The sequence below is a fragment of the Rhinopithecus bieti genome, unplaced genomic scaffold, assembly GCF_001698545.2.
Source record: "Rhinopithecus bieti isolate Rb0 unplaced genomic scaffold, ASM169854v2 scaffold_3040, whole genome shotgun sequence".
NCBI classification, from domain to species: domain Eukaryota; kingdom Metazoa; phylum Chordata; class Mammalia; order Primates; family Cercopithecidae; genus Rhinopithecus; species Rhinopithecus bieti.
This window is the reverse complement of record NW_016804657.1, coordinates 4,171,896-4,187,170: the sequence shown is the minus strand read 5'-3', so window position 1 is coordinate 4,187,170 and position 15,275 is coordinate 4,171,896. Positions and strand designations below refer to the sequence as shown.

The following is a 15,275-nucleotide window of genomic DNA, read 5'->3' as shown; positions in this document are numbered from 1 at the left end:
TATAGTCTCAGCTATATGGGAGGCTGAGGCAGGAGAATGGTGTGAACCCGGGAGGCGGAGCTTGCAGTGAGTGGAGATTGCCCCACTGCATTCCAGCCTGGGCGACAGAGGGAGACTCCGTCTCAAAAAAAAAAAAAAAAAATTAAAATAGAACGACCACATGACCAAGCAATTCCACTTCTTGGTATATGTCCAACTCAAGGAAATTTACTCAGTATGTTGAAGATCTGCATTTCCATGTTTATTGCAGCACTATTCATAACAGCCAGTTTGTTTTTCCTAAAAAATTAGTTGTCCTTGACCATTTTTTGAAATGTTATTCTTACATCATTTTAATTGCATTACTTCTTACTTCATCCTTTCACAATTCCTTTAGCTAACTCTTCCTCCTAATACCTGTTTTAAGTGCAGTTCTTGGTTCTCTGTCTCTCTCTATTCTCTCTCTCAAGTCTTAGTCACTTAAAAAAGTATATGTTATAGACAATTTGCAAATCTATGCATCTGTTCCTTACCTTTTTTGATCTAGTTATAACTCCAAATCTCACTTATCTAAAATCTGTAAATATTATGTACTTCAGTTCTTTGAGCTTGAAACCTTATTTTGAGTCATTTTATACCATCAAGGAAATAATAGGAGTTGTAGAGGTGGACAATAACATGTGAAAACTTGTAGAGGCAGCAGAAATTATTTAGAATTTGGGAAATGTATATTTAGAATGTGGCAAACGTGGAGAATGTGGCAAATGTTGGTCTGTTACTCCCTTGGAATAATAGATCAGGAGGGGCTTTGTCTTCCTTAAAAAGGATTTTCTAGTTTGATTCTATAGGTAGTATGGAGCTACTAAAGGATTTAAAATGGGAAGGTTTAATGATAAGATGTTTTCCCCTAGATTATTTGTAGCAGTATGTAGGATGGCTTTTGGGGATGGGAATCCTGAAGCAAGGATACTGGTTAAGAGGTTTTACAATTAGGTGAGAAATGATAATTTCCTGAATTAAGGCAGTGGTACTGCAGATTTAGTTAGAAGGATAGATTTTGATTAAGTGATGAGGAAGAGGGATTTATCAATTCCTGATTTAGGACCTGAGAAAATGAATATTATTAACTGGCGAAGTACATACAGAAGGAGAAAATGAAGGTTTGGGAGGGGAAGGGAACCTTACAAAAAAACGAGCTCTGTTCTGTAGGTATTAAATTCGAGGGTGTCTGTGGGCTGCCCAGGAGGCATTTGTATGTAAAGATCTGAATCTGAGGCAAAGTTTCAAGTTAGAGATGTAGATATGGAATGTAGTAGGGTACAGGTGGTAGTTACATCTGTAGTATAATTGAAACCACCCGCAGATAATATGTTGAATGAAAATTGGGCCAACTCTGCAACAACCACGTTTTGGAGAGGAGGAAGCCTGGAAAGGGAAATCAAGAAAGCAGGTGATTGAAAAGCATTTCTTGAATTTGGCTGTGAAGAGGTCATCATTGATTTGTTTCAGGGAAGTGGTGTGGGCAGAAGCCTGATTGCAATGATATGAGATGTGAATAAGAGGTGAGGTGAGGTGAGGCAGTAGAGACAGGTAATGCAGACTAATATTACAGAAGTAGGATTTTTATGTGAAAAAGGTATATCATGTTGCTTTTGATGGCAAGTTGCAGGATAGTCAATTTTAAAATGGGCTTAAATGATGAAAGAGATTTATTGGCTTATGGAATGGAAAAGTCCAGAGGTGCGATTGATAGTTTGAATGTTTCACGCTTGGGGTTTGCAGGCAGGACTGGTGGAAGGACTGCGATAGAGGATGAGAGTGTGTTTATGAGAGAGGGATGAACCTTGAGGTTTAGCCTAGATATGGAAGCAGCTGGAAGAAGGAGGGGACTGATGCAGAGAAAAAAACGTAGGTCACAGAAAGCCAGAAGTCTAAGTAAAGGAATGAAAACAGGAAGGTTGTGGTTTACTAATAAGGGCTTTCTCCAGCTAGGCTAACTTAGCTACAGTTATCCAAATAGGCTTTATACATTGCAGCTTTCAAAATCCAGGCCTAGTATTTTGTAGCGTAGTTGTTTACTTGATGGCTCTTCTGCCAGGAAATAAAAATTGAACATTGTTAATTCTTTGTCATTCGTGGATATAACATTGGTACTCACACAAAGGTGTGAACCTGAAGATTCTCATAAGATGAGAAGTTTTTCTTTGTGTATATATGAAAACAAACAAGTTGGTCTTGGCAAAATTATGAGGTTGCTATATTTTGTGGTCATACCCTGTCTTTGTCTTCTGTTGTTCCCGCCCTCCTCCTTTTTAGGTTTACTTTTTTTCTCTTTACAAATAAGAAAAGATGCTTCATATTTATTCATGTCACATGTTAATTATTCTAGGTGTTTACCTTTTTAAGTTGTCTTCAAGTTCAGTGCTGTTGAGTTTAGTGGTATTTGAATTAGGTAAACTTGTGTGGTGTGATATAAGAATATTAATTCAGTCTCACTTTGTGTGTAAAATTTAAAGTAATATGAATTCCGTCAAGTTAATAATGCATTGAGTTGCATAACCTCAAAGCCAGCAGGCCAAGTGAATTGAAAACTGCCACTTGGCAGTGTACTTCTTTAGGATTGGTCTTGAGTTTTGGCAGCTTTAAATTATGATAGGTCTTAAGAGTCACTTCTGGCTGGGAAAAAGATTTTAAAAAGATTATGATAGGTCTTTAGGACATTTGTCCCATAAAATGCCTGTATAGAGTGAAAGCCTTTCTTAGGAAAGGAATTTCTGAGACTGGGAATAGTTGGGAGAGGTGTTTGGGGGAGACTGATACTTCTTTCTTTTTTTTTTTGAGATGGAGTCTTGCTCTGTCGCCCAGGCTAGAGTGCAGTGGCGCGATCTTGGCTTGCTGCAACCTCCACCTCCCGTGTTCAAGCAGTTCTCTGCCTCAGCCTCCCGAGTAACTGGGACTACAGGCATGTACCACCACACCCAGCTAATTCTTGCATTTTTAGTAGAAACGGGGTTTCACCATCTTGGCCAGGCTGGTCTTGAACTCCTGACCTCGTGATCCATCCGCTTCGGCCTCCCAAAGTGCTAGGATTACAGGCATGAGCCACCATGCCTGGCCGAGACTGATATTTCTTATTACCCCTAAAAGCATATGATTCCTAGAAATGTTGCTGAAGGTTAAATCTACTTTAGTTGTTTTAGAGTGCTTAGAAAGGTTCGAAAATGATTTAAAAGACTTCCCTTTCTTCCCCTTCCTTATCTCTATATCCCATGGTGAGCCTTTGTTCCATAAATGGTGTTTTATGGCATGATGATCATACAAAACTTACGGAAAGTAATTCATATGAATATATATAAAGTAATTCTGGCCTGGGTGGCTGCTGCTTAAGAATCATCTGAAGTGATCTTGAGGGGAGGATTTGTAAGGAATTAAGAAATCTTCACCCCTGCTATTTGAGAACAAGATCTACGGCCTTTTTTTCTGTGTATACATGTGTGGGTGATGTTAAATTGTCTATGGAAAAAAAATTGATTCTAAAAACGCTGCTGAAGAACAAATGGTGAAGAATTGTGGTAAGGTATCCTAGATGGTCGTTTATGTAGACTGTTTCCTATTAAGGCAAAATAGGTGGTATTTAAAACATTACGGTAGATTCTTTCAATTTTTTTTAATGTTCAATAAAGAGCCATTTTATATAAAGGCACAGCTGTATGTTAGGCTTTTAAATTTAATCTGCATTTTAACAGAGGTAGAAAATGCTAGGTAACTGATCTGAAGTGGAAATTCTGGTTAAATGCAGTATTTCTAGTCTAGTCCATTGCTATGTATTGGAGGTTACATAAGATAAGAACATACATGAAATGACTAGAGGAATAGTATCAGATTGTATGGAATTAATTGATAGATTCCATTCAAATGCTAGATAGGATGCTCTGGGCTACATATTTGTATAGGATATGCCCTCAATTCACTAGAGAGTTGATACAGTGAAAATGTATGTTGCCCATAGGTAACATTAGACTTCAGAGAAGGGAGAGATCATGGAGTATGACCAGAAAGACTTCTGGAAAAAAAAAGAGCTTTTGAACTGCTCTTTGAAAGATGGATACGATTTGGGTTGACAGAAAAGAGGACATTCCAGATTGGCCAAATTCAAGAGAAAAATCACTGGAGGTAGAAATAAGTGTGTTGTAAGTTGAGTAGAGAAAAAAGATTGGGGCCAGGCGTGGTGGCTCACACCTGTACTCTTAAAACTTTGGGAGGCCAAGGCAGGTGGATCAGTTGAAGTCAGCCTGGCCAACGTGGTGAAAGCCTGTTTCTACTAAAAAAATACAAAAATTAGCCAGGCGTGGTGGCGCACACCTGTAATTCCAGCTACTTGGGAGGCTGAGGGAGGAGAATCGCTTGAACCCGGGAGGTGGAGGTTGCAGTGAGTCAAGATCACGCCATTGCACTCCAGCCTGTGGGACAAAGAGTGAAACTCCGTCTCAAAAAAAAAAAAAGAAAAAAAGATTGGTCTGTCTTGGTAACAGTGAGCCCAGTATCCTGATATCTGGGCTAAAGTGAAGACTTTGAAGCTAGGGAGTACAAAATGAACATGGAAGATTAATCTGACCATGGTCTTTTTTTCTCCCTGCCCTGATGATTTTACTTTTACATGTTTTTTTTCTTAAATAAAAAATCACACTCTAAAATACTTAAAATATTACAAAGTTAAAAAAATCATTTTTAGAGAAGTTTAAGTATTAAATAGATCTTAATGTCTTCAATATTTCTTTGAGATGTTCAAGCTAACTCACACATTGAAATTTGCTTGTGGCAAATGTATTAGTGTATTTGTCAGTGTGCTTGGGTGCCTCTCTGACTTTTTTCAAGGTATTGACCATTCAGTTCTTAGTTTGTAGAAGAAATGGCAACATTGGAAATAATAACCTATTTTAATTCTTTAATTATATTATAGTTGTGCCTCAGTCCATTTTTCCCCCTTTCATTTTATCTTAGGTCAACAGGACATACTGCTGTGGCACCTACCGAGCAGGTCCTATGCGGCAGATAAGTCTTGTTGGAGCAGTAGATGAAGAAGTTGGTGATTATTTCCCAGAGTTCCTTGATATGTTAGAAGAATCACCATTTCTGAAAGTGAGTGTTAATTAAGATTATTAAAGTTTTGATCTTTACTTAAGTGGGCCCTTTATATGTTGAAGAGTATTAAGCTAATATTGCCTATTGAAATTAAATTTATCCAGTGTTTTGCATAGAAATGTTTAGATTTAACAATATTGGCACAAAGTACTTAAATTCAATTATTCTTTTTAATATAAATTACTATGTAGCATTTGTTTCTTTATATACAGTTGTAAAAAAGTCTTCTTAGAACTTTTATTTGGGTGGGGGGGATTAACTTACAAATCACTGAAACCATTTTTTAATGTGACTAATCCGTCTGATTTCTAGATGACTTTGCCCTGGGGTACACTTTCCAGCCTCCGACTCCAGTGTAGGTCCCAGAGTGATGATGGACCTATAATGTGGGTAAGGCCAGGAGAACAGATGATCCCTACAGCAGATATGCCAAAGTCACCCTTCAAAAGACGACGGTAAATATTTCTTTTCCTCAAATAAACAAAACTACTTTTTTTTAGTTGGTTGCTTACAAAAATGAGCACAGTTTGAAAACCATTTGTCTTGGGCTCCCTTAAGTAAATATTTTAGTTGTCAGTTCCTCGTTTCAGTTCAGTCATCACACAGTTATCACAGTGAGGCATTTTTCTAAAACACAAATTTAATTTTTACTTATTTTTTAAAAACCTGTGCCCTAACTGCCTGCAGCATTAAAAGATCAAATCCCTTAGTGTGGTTTACAAGGATCTTTCATAATCTGGTCAGCTGTACCTCTTCTAGACGTATCTGGTTTTAGTCTTCTCCGGCCATAGTGAATTCACTTTCCAAACCATAGTCTATCATAACGCTTTGCTTTTGCACTATTTTTTTTTTTTTCTTGAGATAGGGTCTTACTCTGTTGCCCAGAGCTAGAGTGCAGTGGTACAATCATAGCTCACTGTATTCTTGAACTTTTGGGCTCAGGAGAGCCTCCCAAGTAGCTGTGGCTATAGGTGTGCACTACCATGCCCATCTGATTCAAAAAATGTTTTGTGTATTTTAGTTTTGTAGAGATGGGGGTCTCATCATATTGCCCAGGGTGGCTTTGAACTCCTGGCCTCAGATGATCCTCCTGCCTCAGCCTCCCAAAGTGTTGGGGTTACCGTCCCACAGCAAACTTAATACATTTTCAAAACTTAGCTTGAGCTCAGTACAGTGTCATATGCCTTTAGTCCTAGCTACCTGGTAGGCTGAAGTAGGAGGATCACTTGAGCCCAGGACTCCACAACAAGATCCTGTCTCAAACCAAAACCAAAACCAAACAAAACTTAATTTGGACGTCACCTCCTTTGTTAAGTTTTTCTTTCCTCCCTTAGGTAACTTTGCTACAGTGTTCTGTTCATTAAAGTTCTGTTTACCTGTTTTTATTTTTTACTAATATTTGAGTTGTGCTTTGGAAGACAGGAACTATTTTATTCATCTTTGTCCTCATGACATATACTAGGTAACCAGTATTTGCTACATGAAACCAGTAACGTACCGTAGTACCGAGCCTCAGTAATTCATATTGTGCTAACATGTTTTGTGTTTCAGACTCTTAAGACAAATGTAGATTAACTCAATCTCTAGTACTTTGAAAAATCTAATTTAATGAGACCGAAAATGATTTATGCCTGCTTAGACTATGAAAATAGCAATTTAGCCGGGCGCGGTGGCTCAAGCCTGTAATCCCAGCACTTTGGGAGGCCGAGACGGGTGGATCACGAGGTGAGGAGATCGAGACCATCCTGGCTAACACGGTGAAACCCCGTCTCTACTAAAAAATACAAAAAACTAGCCGGGCGAGGTGGCGGGCGCCTGTAGTCTCAGCTACTCGGGAGGCTGAGGCGGGAGAATGGCGTAAACCCAGAAGGCAGAGCTTGCAGTGAGCTGAGATCCGGCCACTGCACTCCAGCCTGGGCAACAGAGCGAGACTCCGTCTCAAAAAAAAAAAAGCAATTCAAAATAAGTGCCCAGAAGTGAGTTTTAATGAACTAATGTAAACCTTAACTTAAGACTCATAGGAGAATGATACTTGAGCTAAGTATGGAATAATCTTAGGTACTTGAAATGCATGAAAATACTTTGAGAAAATTATGTACGAATGCAGGGTGGTGGGATGATAAAAACCCAGGAGTTATTTGAAAGTTCTGCGCATTGTTAGATTATAGCAGTTTTTGTTGCAGGATGATGACGAATCTTGAAATCTTACTAAATTGTTAAATACTATATACATTTTTTGTTCTGTAATCTTCCCCCCAAAAATCACCATCATTTGTTTCCTGAAAAAAGTAATACAAAAGAGTAAAAAGAGGACAGGCGCAGTGGCTCACACCTGTAATCCCAGTACTTTGGGATGCTGAGGTGGGCAGATTGCTTGAGTCCAGGAGTTCAAGACCAGCCTGGACAACATGACAAAACGCTGTCTCTAGTAAAAATACAAAAATTAGCATGGTGGCACGCTCCTGTAATCCTAGTTATTGACGTGGTTGAAGCATGAGAATTGCTTGAACTCGGGAGGCCGAGGTTACAGTGAGGTTGCAGTGAGCTGAGATGGTGCCTCTGCACTCCAGCCTGAGTGACAGAGCAAGACTCCATTTCAAAAAGGAAAAAAAACAAAAAAGGAAGAGTAGAAAGAAGGCAGGCCGGGTGTGGTAGCTCACACCTGTAATCCCAGCACTTTGGGAGGCCAAGGCAGGCGTATCACCTGAGGTCAGGAGTTCGAGACCAGTCTGACCAACATGGTGAAATCCCATCTCTACTAAAAATACAAAAATTAGGTGGGCTTGGTGGCAGCTGCCTGTAATCCCAGCTACTTGGGAGGCTGAGGCAGGAGAATTGCTTGAACCCGGGAGGTGGAGGTTGCAGTGAGCTGAGATTGTGCCATTGCACTCCAGCCTGGGGGACAAGAGCTTCTTTGTCTCCAAAAAAAAAAAAAAAAAAAAAGGCAGAAAGCCACCATTTAGGCATATTAACCTTTCAAATTATATATAAATAAATAATCTTTTACAAAATCCATTGTTTGTGTGATGTTTACTTTAAAACTTGGGAATTTTTTTTCCCTTAGGCTTATGCGTTATATCAAGATGCAGCTGTATCATTTCTAAACAACTGTGTAGTTTACTGTATGGTTGTATGAAGATTTGTTTAACCAATTCTTGGTTTTGTTTTTGTTTTTTTCTTTGAGACAGGGTCTTACTCTGTCACCCAGGCTGGAGTGCAGTGACTTGATCAGGGCTCACTGTAGCCTACCTCCCAGGCTCAAGTGATCCTACCACTTCAGCCCCCCAAGTATCTGGGACTACAGGTGCCTGCCACCATGCCTGGCTAGTTGTTTTTTTTTGTTGTTGTTGTTTTTAATTTTAATTGTAGGCCTCACTGTGTTGCCTGGGCTGGTCTTGAACTCCTGAGCTCACGCAATCCTCCTGCCTTGACCCTTACCAACTCTTTATTAGTGTAATGTTTTCCCAGGTTTTCAATGTAAACAGTATTTTCAAAACATGATACTGGTGTGCTGGAGCCAGTTTGTACCTGTTCACAAAGGCCATCATTAGCATCACTTTCTAATTCCACATCGTGTGATGTCACGTTAGTAACTGGAAATTGTGTTAGGTGTATTTATACCAAAGAAATCAGCTAAAATCAGCCACCTCCCCGACCCTCAAGCCAGAGGTAAAATATATAGAGCATACCACTGATTGTATGTGGATGGATGTTTGGTAGATACGTATGTTTGTGCATATGTGTGTTTCTTTTCTTTTTTTTTTTTTAATATTTTTTGAGACAGTCTCACTCTGTTGCCAGGCTGGAGTGCAGGGGCGCCATCTCGGCTCACTGCAACCTCCACCTCCCAGGTTCAAGTGATTCTCCTGCCTCAGCCTCCTGAGTAGCTGGGACTACAGGCATGCACCACCACGCCCAGCTACTTTATGTATTTTTAGTAGAGACGGGGTTTCACCATGTTGGCCAGGATGGTCTCAATCTCTTGACCTTGTGATCCTTCCACCTTGGCCTCCCCGAGTGTTGGGATTACAGGCGTGAGCCACTGCACCTGGCCATGTGTGTTTATATTCTTAGTAAAAATTCCTAAAGGCTCAAAGGATACGCATTTCTAATGGACTTCCAGAAATATACCAATTTATACACCCACTCATATAATAATACAGTTCCCCTTTTTCTTATACTCTCCACTAACATTTTTAACTATATTGATCTGATTGGATAAAAATGTCTCATTTTATTTTATTTAAAAAAATTTTATTAGACAGAGTCTTGCTCTGTCACCCAGGCTGGAGTGCAGTGGTGCGATCTTGGTTCACTACAACCTCTGCCTCCCGGGTTCAAGTGATTCTCATGCCTCAGCCTCCCAAGTAGCTGGCATTACTGGCGTGCGCCACCATGATTGGCTAATTTTTGTATATTTAGTAAAGAGGGGTTTTACCATATTGGCCAGGCTGGTCCCAAACACCTGGCCTCAAGGGATCTGGCCACTTCGGCCTGCCAAAGTGCTGGGATTTCAGGCATGAGCCACCACGCCCAACCCCAAAATGTCTCATTTTAATTTGCTATTTTTTGAGGGGTTTCTTATTTTGTCTTTGGTGATTTCCTTTTAATTTCCTTTATATATATTTCTATTTTGGTGTTTTCTTTTGTAAAATCCCATATATATTATGACTATTAAGCTTTTTTTCCCTTCTGTTCCAAGTTTTTCTCTTTGTCTTTCAGCTTCGGTATTTTTTTTCTTTACTCACAGAAGTTTTTGTTTATATGATCTATCTTTCCTTTTGAAGTTTCTCCTTTAGCAGTAGGCTTAGAAGAGCCTTCTCTTATTCAGTGTTATAAAATACTCACCTACATTCTCTTAGTACTTCTGTGATTTCAGTATTTACATATTTAATCTACCTGGAATTGGCTTCAATATAGAGGAAGAGATTTACATTTTTCCCAAGTAGTTAGGCAGCTGTACCAACATCATTTATTTAATAATTCATCTGAGGTGCCATCAAATTTTATTTCTATTGGGATTAAATATTCTTAAGTGAGGCATTCAAAAGCATTTTGAATTAGAATTGAATGAACCAAAATGTAAATGCTAATGTCCATCTTTTTGTGTTAGTGAAAACTTCTTGTTGCAGAAAATGATGGAATCGATGTGAGAAGCTTTTCAGTTACCAAGGACACTGCTACTGAAGCTTATCTTTGGATTTATGAACTCTGAAGTTAAAGAAATATGTGTACAGAGGTTTTTAAATATCAGATAATACAGCAGGACTTAATAATGGAAAATCCTGCCCACTTTTCCTTCCCAGAGGCAAATATATTTTTACGAGAGGCAAAACCCATTTGTTTATAATACTTTTTTAAAAAGGCTTTGGCAGGGTTTTTTTTTAATTTAAAAATTTTTTAATCTTGTGTATATAATAGTTGTATATATGTATGATGTACATGTCATGTTTTCATACAGGTTTTGATTTTTTGGTATGATAGCAGGTATTCCTTCCTCTTACCTGTTCTCTGAATAGTTAAATGACCCCTACTTTATCCTCTTCCTCATTTCTTCTTTCAGTCAGCTGTTCCTACACATTGCTGGGGTTAATTCATATTCTGTTTTAAAATTATCGTTAGGTCTTACATGCCTTGTCAATAAGTGGATTCTAAAATTTTATGGCTAGCTGTGTTTACTGCAGACCCAGCTAGTAAGTTATTAATTCATATTCTAAGGTTTCAATGTTATGTCGTCACTCAAAGGAAGAATATGCAAAAGCCTCTTTCTTTTCTCTATTTCACCTACGTACTTAAAACCATGTCACATTTTTTGAAAGTTTTATATTTGGTATCATAACTTCTTAAAAAAAAAAGTCTTGTTTTTCCTGCAGTTTCTGATTGCCCTGTTTTTTGAGGTAAGAACGTAAAAAAATGTTCTGTTTTTCCTGCAGTTTCTGATTACCCTCTTTTTCTTTTTTTGGAGGTAGGAACATAATAAACTTTTCTTGACCATCTTAAATGTCTTCTGTTCTCTTTATTGCTTTACATCTTTTTATTTATTTCTTCCATTCTCCTTACTGCTTACAGGGTTAGCGTTAAGGTACATTACTTTCTTCTAGAACCACGCTGAGTTTGTCATCTGTCTATGGCTTTCTTTTATAACCCTTTTTTTTTTTGAGAGGGCATTGCTGTTGTTAGTTACCTAGCATTCTGTTCTTTTATCATATCCTCATGCCTTTCAGAATTTTTTTTCGTACTCTGCTGTAACATGTCAGTTTTTTTATAAAATCTTTTGGGACTCTGTGTTCTGCCTATAGAAGGCTTATTTCAGTTATCCACCTAGGACTTCATATTTAATGCTTTTCTGCATTAACCTATGGTGGTTGTTTTCCTAGATTTATTTCCTTCTCTTGCTTAAACACATTCTCAAGGAATAGTCTAACAAAAAGGAGGTATTCTGAGTCATTATATGTCTGAAAATTTCTTTTTCTGTTAATAAACATGATTTATAGTTTAGCTGAAGTCCAGAAGTTGTGTTGTCTCTTAGTATTGTTAGCAGTGCTCTATTGTCTTCTGGCATCTAATATTATTTATGAGAAGTCCTAATGCTAGTGTAATTTTTATTCTTTTGTAGGTAGCCTATTTTTTTCTTGTCTGCAAGCTTTATAGCATTGTCTATCATCAGCAGTCTGAAATTTCACAGTGTTACGTCTTGAGTCTTTCATTCTTATTTTTTAATTATACTTTTTGTTGTTTAGTAGTCACCTTAAATTGAAAGATTCATGTCTCCTTTCCTTTCTGATAATTTTTCTTACCTAATTGCTTTGGCAGTTTCTTCTTTATTTTCTCTTATTTCTTTCTGAAACTACTATTGGTTGAATAATAGATCTCCTGGTTTGATTGTCCTCATATTTCCTCTTATCTTTTTGCTTTTGATTCTGAGACATTTACTGGACATTTGTCTTCTAACCTTTCTTTGGTATTTAAAATTTTAGCATTGTTCATTTTGGTTTTTCTCTGTCAGGTTGCTGTCTTCAGATAGCTGGTGATTCTTGGTTGACCCATTCATATTTTAAAATAAAGCATTGGGTTCGTTGTGAGTTCTATTTATATTTTGGTGAGTCTTGTCAACAGGTAGACAATTGTCAGTTGTCAACTTAGAGTGAACAGGCATAGAAATGGACACTAAATGATATGCCCAAATATCAGAGGATTATGTTCTATTTTTGTGGCAATTTCCATGTGTTTAGAGAATGTGCAGTTTTTCTGGCTGAAAGTTTATCAGGATGTTTTCGCTATAAGCAACAAAAATTTTGATTCAAACTTGTTTATAAAATAAAATGTCTGTCTTGTATATCGAGAAGTCCAGAGAGGTTGGTTCTAGACACCATATGGTCAGTGTGTCAATGCTGTCATTAGGGGACCAGATTCTTTCCTTTTCTCTGTTCTAACATTCTCTTGGCCTAGGCTTTGCACTTGCATTAGCTCCCTTTATAGTTGCTAGATGGCTGAGGCAGTTCTAGACATCACATCTGGATCTGGCTATATCTAATAGAAGAAGATAGTATCTTTTCTTGTACTTTCTTAGGAGCTAGGAAACTTCCCAGAAGTCTCTTCAGCATATTTCCTTTCATACTATTAGACAGAATCTGTTCATGTCTATTCCTAAATCAGTCACTGTCAGGGGAAATGAGCCTACCATAATTTACCAGGACTCATCAGAAATTAACTCTGGAGCTTGTGAATGAGGTCACATACAGGGCAGGATGAGATGCCTAATGAAAATCAGGGTTCTGTCAGGGAATTAAAGGGGAGGAATGGATGCTGGGTGGGTAGCCATAGTCTACTCCATGTGGGGCAAAATGCCTGTCTACATTTTTTCCTGCAGGGATGACTTGTTTATTTGCAGAATTTCACTTTAATTCCCCTTTTCTCAGCCTTACTTCATTTCTGTTCATCATTATTATGCCTGGCTTCTTTTTGGACTCAGGCTTTTCCAAGGTCTGTTGGGCAGGTCTCCTGCCTTTTGCCTGCTGATCTCTTTTTATGTATTCTATGCTTGTGGCTTTCTCTGCTCAGTTTTATTAGTCTCAGGTACTATGATCATTTTCCATCTTGTAAAAGTTTGCTGATATTGCTCATTCATTAATTCATTTTCTTCATCACTTATTCACTATCATCTTTAGATTATTATACTTAGAAATTCTTGAGCACATAAAAAAGCAGAAAATAATATAATAAACTGCTGTGTGTTTAATATACAATCAACAGCTGTCAACTCATGGCTAATTCTGTTTCATCTGTAATCCATTCTCCCATCTAATCCCCACTTCCCCTATTATTAGTTTGAAGACTTACTTTCATTTTAATGTAGAAGGAGATAACATGGATGCCTAGTTTGCAATCTTGAATCAGAACTCTAGTCTAACTATAATAGGTTCATTGCTTGATGCACATGGCAAGTCAGTACACCAAAACACCAGATTGCAACAGAGAAAGAAGTTTAATTGCAGGGCCACTAAAAGAGGAGATGGGAGGAAATCTCAAATCTGTCTCCCTGAGGAGTTTGGGGGTTAGGGTTTTTAGAGGTTTTGGAATGGGCTGATGTGTGGAGATGTTCATTGGTCTGAGAGTACAAAGTGAAGTCATGGACAAAGAGATGAATAAACTATTCTCATGCTGATTAGGTTTTCTGTGGGGTCTTTAAATTGGTTGGCAGCAGCTGTTTGGCCAGAATTCAGGATCTGCTTAAGCCATTCTTAGCATGGGAGATTCTGTCTTAAACAAAAGCCTTATGATGCTAATATTAGAACTCTTTTTTTTAAAAAAGTATATATATATATGTGTGTGTGTATATTTTATATATACACATTAACATTAATGTATATATAATGTATATACATTTTATATACACATCAGTGTTAATATATAAAATGTATATGTGCATTTTATGTATATAATGTGTGTACCTTATATTATATACATATACATCTATATAATGTATATACATTATATATACACACACATTAACCCCCTTTCCTGTTTTATCACCAGAAGATGGTGGATTTTATATATATGTGTGTGTGTGTATATTATATATATGCATTATATAATATATAATGTCTCTATGTACATATAATGTGTATATATATGCATTATATATAATGTGTGTGTATGTGTCTGCCCCCAAAGAAATTTAAAGTAAGTTGATATCTAAACACATTGTTGATGAACAAGGATGACTAATTATCTACTTGCAGTAGAAAAGCCAGACTATTGTAAACGTCTTAGCACTTCATAGTATATTAGGAATGTTCTAGAGCGAGCTGGCAATGTTTAAATCAGATTCAGTCCCACATATTGCACTCCAAAATTGAACACGGGCCACCATTTCTGGGACAAAGCTGAGAGTGTCCAGAGCAGGCTGCCTCTGAAGGGATAAAATTGGGAGGCATTTGCTTTAACACACAAGCTTTAATTAGTTGTTACTCATTAGAGGAAATCACATTTCATAGCTTCTAAGAAATAAGGTAAACTTTTTCAAAATTTGATTCCATATCCAGGGGAATCTCTCTACACAGCCTTTTCATTGAATCATTGTAAAGTCTTCTCTTGCTTTTGTTTGTTTATTAACTTGAGAGGAAAACTGAGTTTGGAAAAGGATGTTGGAGGGACACAAGTCACAAGAAAGGTTTTCTAGACCCAGGGAAAATATGCTTGAAGAAAAATGTCTCCAACGAGCGTCAGCAGACATTAAATTACAGACATGTGCATGGTTTGTCCAGATTGGTTAGAGCATGTTTCTTTGCAGCAATAAAAAACAAGAGACATTAACAAGCCAATGATGCTACATGGAGTTAAGTAGCATTCAAACGATGAAAGAGAAAATTAAGGAGCTAACCTTCCACTGCCCAGGCAGTTTGCATGATCAGTAAAAATGCAAGGCTTTATTTCCACCATCCACACCTTCAATAGGAGAAAGTAACTCTGGTGGCCCATGACCATCATATGCCCTTGGTCAGCTGTCCTGTCAGGACCTACCTGATGGCCTTGGGTGACTTAAATGGCTAGCTAAATGCAATATGTTTTGACTGTGAATCTTGCCTCTCATGGTGGTTCCCTGTCACCTCCCTGAAGCAGGCAATGCCATATATCACTGCTGTTCTGCAGGC

The 15,275-nt window shown here is 37.9% G+C and overlaps 1 protein-coding gene across 1 annotated transcript in view; it reads left to right on the top strand.

The window, feature by feature from the left end:
- RSBN1 (round spermatid basic protein 1) overlaps window positions 1-15,275 on the top strand; it is a 51,428-nt gene that overhangs the window by 30,336 nt on the left and 5,817 nt on the right. The window contains exons 3-4 of the mRNA XM_017869584.1: window positions 4,981-5,118; window positions 5,434-5,576. Of these exons, the coding sequence (XP_017725073.1) occupies window positions 4,981-5,118; window positions 5,434-5,576 (281 nt within the window). The remainder of the gene's footprint in view (window positions 1-4,980; window positions 5,119-5,433; window positions 5,577-15,275) is intronic.